Source organism: Lupinus angustifolius, chromosome LG06, assembly GCF_001865875.1.
Source record: "Lupinus angustifolius cultivar Tanjil chromosome LG06, LupAngTanjil_v1.0, whole genome shotgun sequence".
NCBI classification, from domain to species: domain Eukaryota; kingdom Viridiplantae; phylum Streptophyta; class Magnoliopsida; order Fabales; family Fabaceae; genus Lupinus; species Lupinus angustifolius.
Genome location: NC_032014.1, coordinates 967300 through 980895, shown reverse-complemented (window position 1 = coordinate 980895; position 13596 = coordinate 967300). Strand labels below are relative to the sequence as shown.

The 13596-nt window shown below is 30.7% G+C and overlaps 2 protein-coding genes across 2 annotated transcripts; one reads left to right on the top strand and one right to left on the bottom strand.

The window, feature by feature from the left end:
• Positions 924-4820, bottom strand: LOC109348658 (cell division cycle-associated protein 7-like). The gene is made up of 5 exons (XM_019589171.1): positions 4516-4820; positions 3668-3907; positions 2578-2661; positions 1732-1861; positions 924-1627 (listed from the first exon to the last, which is right to left on the bottom strand). The coding sequence occupies exons 1-5, from the start codon at positions 4776-4778 to the stop codon at positions 1214-1216; spliced, it is 1131 nt and encodes a 376-aa protein (XP_019444716.1). The 5' UTR covers positions 4779-4820; the 3' UTR covers positions 924-1213.
• Positions 10278-10960, top strand: LOC109350377 (GDSL esterase/lipase At2g23540-like). Its single transcript, XM_019591620.1, has 2 exons — positions 10278-10521; positions 10667-10960. Exons 1-2 carry the CDS (start codon positions 10278-10280, stop codon positions 10888-10890), a joined length of 468 nt encoding a protein of 155 aa, XP_019447165.1. The 3' UTR covers positions 10891-10960.

Below are 13596 nucleotides of genomic sequence, written 5' to 3'. Positions count from 1 at the left end.
TATGTGGGATCATTATTTAGGCCTTGTTTTCGACAAGAATATGACATGCATTCAATGTTATAAAGCAAGATCTTTTTTTACTCCTAAAATACAAGAATTGATGATAGCACAAATATAACTTCCCTATGGACAATCAACCAAATGCCTTATTTGAGGCTTTGGTAAGCTTTATCGGTTGTTGTAACCCACTTTATCTTTTGATATTTTGTGTTGTTTATCTGTTTATTCTGTTGTAACTTGTAAGTTTGTTGGTTTCATTGTGATTTGTTGGGCTGAGTTGTTGCAAATGTTGCATTTTATTTGGTCTTGCTAAGGGTTATGTTTGGATGGGCATAGGTTACAAAACTTAGAAGGTCTAACTCAGACTGCAGTTGTACTATCATACCAGCTACTTAATGGCATTGATGATGATTAATATTGAGCATCCAGACCACATGAGCCTATGAGAGAAAGAGAGAGTTGATGATTCTGGTGGCACCAAGGGATTGTAATCTGCGATCTCGGTTAGCATCACCAACGCCGACTTTGGCTGGGAGCAAGTAGTGGTTCTAATGACAGCCTTCTAAGTTGTTTGAAGCGAAGAGATGAGTGATTTGTTTATGCTAGGTAGGGTAGTTATTGTCTCCCATTGGATATAGAGATTGGAGGCAAATTTGAATTCAAGGAAAGCAGAAGCATTGGAGGAGGCCATATGAGTAATGTTTGTAGTTTATTGGACGCAATCAAAATGTTACCTATACTATGCATATATTTGTTCTCATATGACTCAACAGAACATGAGAAGAAAGATATATTGTAGTTTGGGAAAGTATAAAATAACCCATAAATTCAAATTATGATAACAAACAAGCTTTTATTTAATGCACCATAAAAAATTCAAAGAGAAATGCACATACTAATTAATAATCCTTTTATCTCAAGAAATAAGTTTGTTTAAACTGCTGAAAATTGTTACTATTACTATGACAAAAAGAGGTTTTCATACCAAAATTCCCAGTTGGCTGATCTCAAAAGGCAAATAGTCTTGTGTAAGCAAAAAAACAAAGGCATCTTCATAATGTTTTCTCACCCTCGACCTAAGTTTTCCAGCAATGCTGTCTGAGCTAGGTATAGAGGAAGAAGCAAGTGGCTTCATGGGATCAGAACACTTAACTTTTTCTAACCTAGAATATTGTTTGCAATAGCCTAGGTTAAGCAAAAAGAAAAGGCATCCTCATAATGTTTTTTTCACCCTTGACCTAAGTCTTCCAGCAATGCTATCTGAGTTAGGTGCAGGGGAAGGAGCAACTGGCTTCATGGTATCAGAACACTCAACATTTTCATGCTGAAGTGGCTTTATGGTATCTGAGCACTCAACTTTTTCAGGCTGATCTTGCACCTCAGAGAAAAGCAATGATCTCTTTGCTGAAACTTCACCATCACTTCCAGTTTCAGTTAGAGGCTTTGAGGGTCCCTGATGATTCTCATTGACGTCAAGGGAACCATTGATCTCCACATCAGAGAATGGTAGTGACCTTTTTGCTGAAACAGGGTTGACAGCAGCATCTTCATTTTCCTTCACATCTATTTCCGAACGCCGGGTTTGAATGAGGTAGTGTGCAACTGATTTGTAACCCGATGCTGATATCTATAACATGAAGAAATGTGATTATGTGAGCTTAGTTACAACTCAAACCTTTTGGAGAAAAAACTTAAGGGTAAGCCAAATTTTGGTCAAGAATTAGGAGTAACCTTTTTATATAAAGCGCCAGTGGGAGCCCATCCTTTTGCTTGACGGCATAAGCTACAGTTACAAATTCCGCGACAAACCGGGCATAACCAAGTTGGATTCTGCAAGGCTTCAAGTACATGCTCCCCATATCTACAAAAGCAGGATAAGGAAACAGAAGCATCAGGTCAAATTACATGTCTTGGGAAATCAAAAAACTGCTGGTCTGGTCTGGTTCAAATTGAAACAAGCAATACCAATGGATTACCATGAATATTCTTTTAAGATGAAGTGTAATAGTATCCGTTTACATGATAAAGAAAGTAAACACATAAAATTGTGTGCAATTCATCTTCCAGACAAATATTAGGAATTTCATGGGGAAGTTCCAGGCTAACTATGCACCATCAAATCCTGAGAACAGTTTAAATGTGTTTAGACATGTTCGAGATTAGACTTTGATGATAACTCGAGTCATTAACAGCTATCATAATTCTAACTATACCATTTCAATTGAAGCAATGCGATCAATTATCAAAGCATTATAAATATGTGTTGTAGAGCACCTAGCTAAATTAACATGAAGGTCAACCATAAACATTTGAACAGTCGAACTGTCCTGAAGGTTAAGTATTGTTTCTTTTTGGTGAGTGATATAAGTTGATATGGTTGTAATCTAGAAGACCCTGGGAAAACTAATGGTTTTCTATATTGAAATACAAACCAACACACATTTGTGATACGGAGAAGAACCCAAATATAGTAATTTACGGTTTAAATGGCATATATGCAATACATCCTACCAAATTAGCATAATCTCATACCATATATGTTTGAAGGTTCTAAGAAATAAGTTGTAGAATGGATACCTCATATACAAGCAATCTCCACAAAACTGTCCCTGGACCATGTTGCATTGGCTACAGCGGGTACGATAGCCTAAAGTTTTTTGCCTACAAAATAGTATTTTCATCTAGTAAGCAAGTTCAATAAGAAGAAAAGGAGGGGGAAAAATAATAGTAGACGGAATCAGAATGACAAGTAGACACATAACAAAATTCATCCCCTAAAAAAGGTCAAGGTAAAAATGGTCATATGAAAGGATCAAAAGAAAAGAGAAAAACCAATGTTATCCAAAGCATATCAAAACTCCTTTTTGTGAATAGCCATCAAAGATTTAAAAAGAATGGGTTAAAGTTAAAATGATGCTACTTTTATACTGTGAGGGTATCAACTCCATCAATCATTACATTTATGGAATCATTTTCACTCAGGTTTCTGCATTTTTTAATTATTTTAACATTCATTAAGCTACAATAAGTTATCGTTAGATTACACTTTCAAGTTTCAACACAATCATGACTCTACGTGGCCAATTTCAATTGCTTCTATTTTGGAAACTATCATACGTGAAGAAGACACCAGCACTAGCCACTAGGTAAAACTCCCTTGAACAACCTTCCAAGGTCAAAACTGAAGAGTCACCAAGCTCTACTGTATGCCGTTGAATAGAACTTACTGCCACCTTAACTAAGTTACTAACATCCAGTAAAATGATTAAGGTCTGTAAACTCTCTTCCACCCCATGAAGCTTTAAGAAACTTGAATAAATTTTACAATTTAAAGAATACCCATACCTTCACACACAATTTAAAAAAATGAAAAAGGCTTTCAAAAAGGTACTAGAATACATATGTGCAGAATTAAAAACAGTGACAATTAATTTTCTGGCACAAGATGCAGACCCAGTGACCCACACAAAGCATGATTTGGAAGTGCTGTGTTAAGTATTCAGATTTAAGACATTTAATAAATAGTAAATACAATATCATGGCAGACAGTGCTCCTAGAACAACTCATAACAATTGCACAAATCAAAGTGATAATGGAAATTATTTGTTAAACATAAAAATAGGTGTACCCATCATAAGATGTTCAAAACTTGAGAGATGATCAAACCTGCACTGGTGGCATGTTTTGCCATGGCAGGAATCATAAATCCGTTTTCCATCCTTGCCACAACCATCCACAAATAGGGTCCAACTTTTTTCAGTGTTACCCAACAGCTTCTCATGTTCTTCAGTATAAACCTCTGGCTTTGAACCTGCTTCTATCAAAATCTTCCTATTTTTCAGATTTTCATGTTCATCTTTCTTCTGAGGCAGTTCACAATAACTAACAGGACTCGCATTCTGCAATCTGGAAACAAAAAAGGAATCAGCGCAAAAGAAATAAAATATATAAATAAGAAAACTATAAGAATTGGTTGTCAACAGGCAAATAGATGAACTTCAAAGATGTTTAAAAAAACTATGTTTTTCATGGGAAAAACGATTTTTAAAAGTTGGAAGTTTCAACCTTTTTGAAAAAAGTTTTAGTTATTTTGAAATCAATCAACTTTTTTGCAATTTACCTCTTTCAAATTAACAATGAAACAAATATTATTAATTTATAAAAACAACTTTACACTGGTCTCTCGAAATTTATTAACTTATACAATGTAAGCTAGCTAGATTATATATAACTGAATTTTCAACAAACATAAACAAATTCAACTAATTGTCAACTATCATAATCCATTATTGAAATATTGTTCTTCTTCTTTTTTGCATAGCAATGACAACACTCTAAAAGGTAGAAGGCTTGGTTGGTGCTGTAAACATAAGAAACTAAAAGGAACTCAAATGTTAGATTGAGCATGATTAAAAACTAAAAACAAGAAGAAAAAAATAGATTTTTAGGGCAAAAAAATGAAAGGAAAAAACAATAAAAATAGAGAGGAATTGTAAGATAGAATGCATGAAAACCTGGAAGAGCGTCGAGGTGGAAGAGAAGGAGGGGTTTTAGGATTGTATCGGGAACGCTTCTGAGGAATAGGAGTCTTAGTTTGAACCTTGAGATTCAAAGAGAGATCCATTATTCCCAACTTTCCCATTCTCTCACGGTTTTCTCTGATCCTTTGTTCTCTTGAGAGCTCATAATCCGACATGTTATTCGTATGTTCATGGTAGTTGGGAATGGAAAGAGATTCATTCGCTGCTCTTCCTCGCTTTTTCATGGTTGCCGCCATTGTTACTCAGATTCGATTTTGATAGAGTAACGGTCGAATATAGTGTATGTTAGAGGCAGGTGAAGGGGGAATTTATAGAGTCGAATTCAAAATGATACACACTAACTCATCTTGTCTTTTCAAATTTTCAAACAGTATTATTACTTTTGTTTTTGGAAATGAATCAACGATTCTTTTAGTTGAGGAAATTAATTAACTTTTATTATTAAAAAGAATTATATTTTGACTAAAATATCATTATTTATTTCTTAAGAAAGATTAGGAAAACTATTATTGCAATAATAAAAAGAGATGATAGGCATTTCATCCATTCCCTTTTAAATATTGATTATTGAAAAAATATTCATATTTATTTCTTATATTTGAATCGGTATTAATTATTTGTTTTTCAGTAACGCATTATAAAATATATTATTTTTTACCTATAAAGTAATAAATTAATACACTTGATAGTACTAAAAAAAATTTATACTTTATTATGAAGGGAGAAAAAGAATTATTATAACAATTAAATGTGAAGATGGAAATGACAATGGTGCAGTCTGAATGATTAACAATTCTGTTAAAAACACAAAATGTGATATTATTCTTTGTTGGGATAACCAAATCTTAAAGAATCGTAAAAAAAATATTATGTGTAACATCAAATTTTTTATATACATAATATATTATATATTATTTATTTATATTATTTTCTTCAAAAGTTAATCATAACTAAACATAAATAATAAATAATACATTAACATATATAAAACACATAGTCAATCCATATCAAATAACTAAAGATATCAAATGGAAATACTATCTAAATCAAATATACCAAATTCATTTGATATGTATTAGTGCTAGTGTTATATATATTTTTGGTAGGATATATCTCATCGGACAAAGATCACCTGTCTTAATTCTTGTCTCATTTTCTTGTACCATACCAATGAAAAAGTAACACTTCATTAAAAAAAAATTAAAAACATAAAATAATATATATACTACTTGGAGAAATCTTATTGACTAGGGACATGAGGACATATCATTTTAGGACAGCTGATCCTCATTCATATCTCATCACCCTTTTTGTTTTAGATAAGAAACTAATTAATTTTAGAGTGTGATTATTTCTCCAATAAGTGTTGCTCTTAAAAATTGAATGATTAACATTTTAGTCATACTAAAAATTTAGTTGAGTCTTACGTCACTAAACTATATTCGTTGTATTTGCTTAAATTTATCATGTAAATAAAAAGTTTTAAAATAACTAGCATATATTCATATATTTATATTAATGTGGGGCTCGCTCGAGTGATAATAATAATAATTTAATATAAAGTTGGTAAAAATAAAAATATGAGTCGTACAATCCTAATTAATTATTTTTATTTCTGATAGAATAATTATTCATACTTAACTCACTTTCATATCAATTTGGACATTAGAACGTAGGAGTATAAACAAGTCACTAACTCACGATATGAGAAACATGTAGAGTGAAAATTTGAGATACAAAATTGATGAATGCAGATTTTTTTAAATCAACCAATGTATTTTTTTGGGTTGAAGATATTTAATCAATGTTTACTGTTACTTATATATTATCTAAATAATTATATTAAAATTTTATAACAAAAAAAAAATGTCTGCATTATATTTGTTTAAATATTACCATAAAAATAAAAAGTGTTAGAGTACTTATCAACTTAGCATACATAGGTTCATACATGCATAAAACATATATTAATTAAGATATTACAGTACACTTTCAAGGTCAGTTTTGCATAAATGCAAAGTGTATTTAAGGAATCATCATACAAAAATGAATTAATATGATTATATAATTTTCTAAGTGTTTTTTACATTAGTAGTGTAACATCTATCATTTAAATATTTATTATTATTATCTTTTAAATAAAAATAATATAAAATTAAAAAATTGTATACTAAGTATTGAGCATGTAAAAATATTTACAAAATAACTCATAAACATTAAACTCATAAAATCACAAAATTGTGAAGAAAGAAAAGTTGTATAATATTAGTTGGGTCGATTACATGTAATATGTGATTTGTGAATGGGCAAATTTAAATTCTCATAGATAGATATATTAGTTGTTTTATCAATCTTTGTTTTGCACAAACACACTTTCTATTGATGTAATATTTATTTCCATGTATAATTATTAGATATCTATAAATATACATACGAGTATACAGAAATAAGTGTGAGTATGAGCATACTAAGCACTGCCCCATATCCTCTACGTTGTTATCCTAAGTATTTCTAGTAAAATAGCATGAAAGCCTTTAACTTCCTAATTAATTGTACACTAAACACTCAAGACAAATAAAAAGACCATGCACAAGCAAAAAAGAGTAAGAACTAAGAACCTTAACAATTAAACTATTAAAGTGATTCTACAAAAAATAAATTGGGCCCCTAGAACTCATGGGCTAGGCGATTGCTCTTCTGGCTTATACGGATATATTATAACAAATAAGAAGGACAAGGAGAAGTGTAAGTTTTCTTATTTTTATTTTATTTCCTTAGTTTTTGAATGACACAACTTTATCAAATGTGCTTTCAGACTACCATAATGTTATAAATAGTAAATGGACGTTGATTCTAATTTCTAATATAAATTATGTTCACCAAATAACAACTACACAAATTTATATAAAAACACATGTAATACATTATATTTGGAGATAATTATATTTTATAATTTTTTATACTATCATATAAAATTAAATTTAAGATATTAATGTATTTTTAGAATCTTAGTAGTTATCTCTAAATGATTTTTTCACACAAAGTCTTTCTCGGAAAGAACACCTAATCAATCCTATAACCTTCTTCCCTGTCACTTTAATTGCAGTGGTAGCGTATTAGTTATCAGGAAAATCTCCTAGACCACTCCACAATATGTTGATGGCCTACCACATGACAATTAGTAACATAACTATCCACTAGATATTTTTAATTATATATCTTATATATATTAAAATTTGAAATAATTATCATCATTTTATTTTTCTTTTTTGGTCTTAATATTTTTTATTTCTAAAGTAAATCATATAATCATAGAAAATTATAATTAATACATTTTACTTTAAGTTGAATATTATAATAAAATATAAAAACTATAACATGAAGTAAATCTAATAAAAAACATTCAAATTATATAAAATATAAAAATACAAATTTAATACTTAAAACAAGAATATGAGTCAATACACAAGAACTACCTGTCGACACGCTAGTATATATAAAAAGGAAAAGAAATGATGTTGAACCAATTTCTCTATTGAGAATAAAGAAAGGTCTTTACAAATTCCCTTTGACGTTTGTGTTTCAATTGTGAAGCATGTTAAGCCATGAGATTGAAGTATTAGTGATATTATTGGTAAGGACTAAATGCTTCATTTATTTGGAGGAAAGAAAGTAAGAAGATAGAAATATGAGAGAAAGAATTTGAAAAGAAAAAAAAAAAATAAGGTTTGTATTGTTTGATTGTATAGAAAAAAAAGAGAAATAAATAATTTTATTCTTTCACTCTTTCGTCCCTCATTTTCTCTTCATAAAGAGAAGAACAAATTTTGATGGTCTCACTTCCTCTTTTACTTTCTCCTCAACCAAATCAGAGAAAGAAGAACTTTCTCATCTTCTTCTCTTTCTCTTCTCTCCAACCAAATGAGCTAACAATCCCATTATTTGAGTAGAAATTTTGAATTGGAAATGGCAGGTTTAAAAAAATTAAACACTGCTTTCTAATACAAAATTTGAGTGTGACACACGGCCATGTAGGGAAGCGCTACATGATAACATAATCTTTCACACAAAAACATTTAACTGCGACCAATGTTTTTATAGTTTTTTATTGTTTTGTCTAAAAAAGAAATTACTCTGCATAAGATTATAGACATGTGCTACTAGTTTGTTATATCAGCACTGTTAGTTACTTTTGAATGAGGGATCAAAATTATTAAATTGAGAAACTTGGGAAGTTGAAATGGCCAAAAATAAAGTAAAAGAACTATAACTGTCAATTTTAGTCTTTTTTATCTCCCATATATATTGCTCACGTATTAGTTATCCTTCTAAATATAAATTATTATCTATACTATTAATAAAGGGAAAATACAAAATAACCACCTATCATGGTGTAATTTGTGTTTTCTTATTTTGCTCTCAATATCTTTTTATTTCTACCAAAAAATCATATAATATTATTTTCTTATTTTATCCTTATTATATTTTTATTTTAAAAGTGTATTTAAAAAATTAATATTAGACCAATTAATAAATTCAACCGTAAATTTAGCACAAAAAATTATATTTGAATTTATAAAATACAAACTATACCTTACATATTTGGCACCAAAGGCAACTGGGAAAGTTATACTGAATGGAGTTAAATTATGCTTCAGGAGGAGGAGGGATTCTGAATGCAACAGGAAGCCTAGAGTCATAAAGTAGTTTGATGGTGAAGAGGATGGTCGTAATGAAAGGAGTGCAGGAGGTTGTAGGTTCGAGCCATCACCTGGGAGTTATAAGGTAGTTTGATGGTAGGGTGTGAAGGAGGTTGAGGGTGGAGTCTTTCACATACAACAAAATACTAATATACTAACAACTACCATATTAACAATTGTCAATAAAAAAGCAGGAAGCCTATTTGTTAGTATTTCTTAAAGTCTCATTTTTTTATTTATCTATTAATTTAATCATGATGTAGAATAACGTGCAATATATTTGTTGCATGATACGTGTTTAAGTAAATTTAATTTCTAGGTGAATAGGCTTGGGGATGGATATTCAAGTAGATTACTTCAATATAATAAAAAAACAGATTGATAAATTGCTTGGTTCAGCAAATGCGAGAGAATACATAATGAAGAAGTCCATGTTTTCCATCACTGTTGGGTCCAATGATTTCCTTAACAATTATCTTATCCCTGTTGTTTCTATTGGAACAAGAGTTTCTAAATCTCCAGATGCTTTCATAAACGACATGATCACTCACTTCAGGGCCCAACTAACTGTAAGCCATGTTCTATTCTCTTTTTATATCTTGATTTAGAAACTTTAATTACTATTAAAAATATATTAGACGTTATTTTTGAAAGATGGTTATTGGTTAAAAAATTAGGAATTATCAAGTTAGGTTTATGTTAGTTACTTTTTTTACAAGTTTCCTTTTTATCTTTTTTCTTGTATAAATTAGTTATATTGGCTCATTGTTAATTCAATTCAACGATAATGATGAGAAAAATTACATTATAATGGAGGCTTTGATTCTCCTTTCTTTCCCTTTCTTGCTTCTTCAAGTTTTTCTTTTTTTTCCCATTAATTTCTCATCTTTCTTGTTTCGTCTTTCGTCGAGAGGATATCTCTTATCCATAACTCTTACCATATTTTAACAATTACTATTCGAGTGAAATATTGAATTTATGAGAAACTAATATTGTAGATGAGTTAAAGTAGTAAAATAAGGAATAGAGTGGTGGATGAATGGTCGAAGGTTTGTGGTGGCGAACGTTGGTCCAATAGGGTGCATACCTTATGAGAGGAGTATAAATCAGCTGAAAGAAGGTAAGTGTGTGGATTTGGCTGAAAATCTTTCAACCCAATACAATGCCCAGTTGAAAGACTTACTTGCTGAGCTCAATGATAACCTTCACGGAGCAACATTCGTCCTTGCAAATGTCTATGACTTAGTGAGTGAAATCATAACAAATTATGCCAAATATGGTAAGTCATAAACTTTTATTTTGATGATATTAATGACGAATTTATAAGTGATATATATATATATATATCACTACTTTCCTGTGATATAGAAGATATATTTGAGAACAGTAATTGTTTAATTGATATATTTATTGTTAATAAGTAGGATTCAGAACAGCAAGTACAGCATGCTGTGGAGATGGAGGGGAATATGCAGGGATAATTCCATGTGGACCTATCTCAACGTTGTGTTCAGATAGGTACAAGCACGTGTTCTGGGATCCAAACCATCCTAGCGAAGCTACCAACATTATACTCGCCAAGCAGCTTGTTGATGGAGACAACACATACGTATCTCCAATCAATCTCAGACAACTTCGGGATCTTTAATTTTTCGATTATATACTTTCAAAAACCTTAATTTCTCCACACAATTTTCGTTTTATATGCTAGTATTCATTTTGCTGTAGTTGTTAACAAGGGCTGCACGCCTCCTTTATTTTTTTAATGTAATGTTCACTGCTGCAATTTGACTAATTCCTTGTTTCTAACTTATGTGTATGGTTCCAAGTTTGCGTTACATTTTGGTACTCACTGATGGTAACTTGTTTTGTATTACATAATAGACATCGAGGAAGCATTTTTTTCAATAACTTCCTGGCTTGGTAGTTTAAACAGTTTAACCAACCCATGACTTGAGGTTATTGTTGTAGTTGTTGACTTGTTATATTTTTCTTTTTGATTCATTGAATTCCTTGAAAATATTATATGAGAAATTACGTGGTGATAAGTTATTTGGAAGAAGCTTCATATGTATTGTTTGTGACCAATTAGGTCTTTGATTGGTGGTAAGCTATTTAAATGTAACTGTTATTATTAAGAAGAAAAAATGGATGCTGAGTCATTCTTTTTTATTGCCATTCCTAACAGGATTTTTTTATTCCACAAGATGAATTTTCTTTCTCGTTGTTTAAGGTCCGTATATATGTGTTTGCAAACATGCTTCATCCTTACTTACAAAGGAACATGGCAGTGAGGTGTTTTGATAAAGTTGGACAAAAATATTCTCTTAAAGAAATCAATTTGACTATAAGCTATTTCAAAAACGATTTTCTTAAAAATTAAAAAATCAGATAGAATTTCTCTTCTGAAAGAGATAGAAATTATGAGCTATTCCAATTGATAGAGAGAGAGAGAGGATATGAGGAATCATGAATAGCAGAAAAGGCCAAAAAAAGAGAGAGAGGTGAATCATTGAAATGGGAATAATGGCGGGATGCATCGTCAGTGATTATGGGAGACCAAATAAGAAGGAGATAACGATTGTGTTTTTTGGGGCCCCAAAACGTAAGAGGTTACTAGTAATGTTAAAGTATGATTTTATGATTTGACAGTGACTCATGATTACCTTTATTAATTTATGCCGGGGGAGAGGGACACTTATTATTGACGGACACTGACCCTACCCCGCGCGTGCCTCACCCTTTCAACACCGACAACCACCGGTCTGTTTCTGACAGGTGCCGTTCCAACATAACAGCATCATCTTCATCTCTTCGCCACTGTCCCCACCTACTCACCTTTGCATGTGTCTAACCTAACCATATTCCATATCCCATTTCTACAACAAAACACCTTCTCAGTCGCACGCTTTGGGAAAACCATCATATTCCAATAGACCCACCGTGGACCCATTCAAATTCTTCTCCACCCAGAATTATGGTTTAGGCACTAAGATTTGAATAAATCAAAGTTATGTTTTTAATTCTTTAATACCACCTAGTATCTACGGAAAATATGGAGAATAATTAGTGGGACTATTTTGTCATGCGTGTGACGTGACTCAAGGCACAATCCTGGTTATTTATAATGTTTTAGTGAAATGAAAGCAAAATATTATAAAATATAATTTTAATGTATTATTAGAATGAGTTTATTATAAAATAGAATTTGAATATATATATAATTTTTCACGAGTTAATATAAATTTATAAGTTTTTAAGGCAACTTTAGTTTATTTTTCATGATTTTCTATATCATTTGAAATTTTAAAAACTCAATACACATTCATACTTTCAAATCATATTTTTACTTATCATTCATATTTCATCGTAATTTCTTCATTTTTTTTAATTCAGCTTCCATTATGGGTTAATGATACCCTTAGCAATCTATGAAAAAATATTTTTAAAACATTTTTTTGTTTTTTCTTCAGTAAATGATACCCTTAACACAAATATTAAGATTTCCACTAACAATATAGAATGCAGTTAGAGCATGGGTAGCATTAGCAAATTCTGAAGAAGATAAGTTTTGGATGCATGCATAACCTGTTGGAAAACACCCTATACGATCTAGGCCCTACCTAGGGATTGTTTGTCAGAGGGTATTATGTCAGGAAAGGACAAGAGGCATGATATGCTACACATATAATAATATTGGAACGTGACCTTCTTGACTTGATGAACCATAGCCATAGCCCACATAATTAATTACTTTCACCATTGCTGTTAATTGGAATAGGGAATTTAATAGCTTAATGCCATTGGCAACACGTACAAATTAGTAGTACTACATTTGCTTGATTTTAGCTTGTGTGTTCATCTATTGCATGCCATAATTTGCTCAAAAGGCAAATACATGCCTCTAATTAGCCCCTAGACGCTATTCTAATTTATCACCTTTTTAATTAACATAATATATTTTTATTTTTATTGGTCCAAATTATGAGGTAGGATATTATATAGTTTAGAACATTAAGCCTTTATCTACTAAGATAATGCTTTATATCACAAATTCCTCCAACATCATAATAGAAACATGTTTTGCTAAGTTGATTATGTAGCCTATTTATAATAAGAAATAAGATTTGGTATATCAAATCATGTCTTTATATAATATGTTAGAAGTCCCATATTAAAGAGTATAATAAATTTAATGTTGTATTTAAGTCATGAGAGTTTATTCTCGTATTATTAAGTCATAACAATTAATATTTTGACTGTTTTCATTAAAAAATGTGTCATGGAAATGACTACATATAGGTGGATTAATACTAATAAATGAGTTAAGTCAAAAAAAAAAAAAAAAAAAGCT

Excerpts from the sequence above, each read along its gene's own strand:
- LOC109348658 (XM_019589171.1), bottom strand. The coding sequence starts at position 4,778 with ATGGCGGCAACCATGAAAAAGCGAGGAAGAGCAGCGAATGAATCTCTT. Across the intron at positions 3,908-4,515 it reads CCACCTCGACGCTCTTCCAG|ATTGCAGAATGCGAGTCCTG; the intron begins GTTTTCATGCAT and ends TTTTGTTTCCAG. Across the intron at positions 2,662-3,667 it reads AAAACATGCCACCAGTGCAG|GCAAAAAACTTTAGGCTATC; the intron begins GTTTGATCATCT and ends ACTATTTTGTAG.
- LOC109350377 (XM_019591620.1), top strand. The coding sequence starts at position 10,278 with ATGAATGGTCGAAGGTTTGTGGTGGCGAACGTTGGTCCAATAGGGTGC. Across the intron at positions 10,522-10,666 it reads AACAAATTATGCCAAATATG|GATTCAGAACAGCAAGTACA; the intron begins GTAAGTCATAAA and ends GTTAATAAGTAG.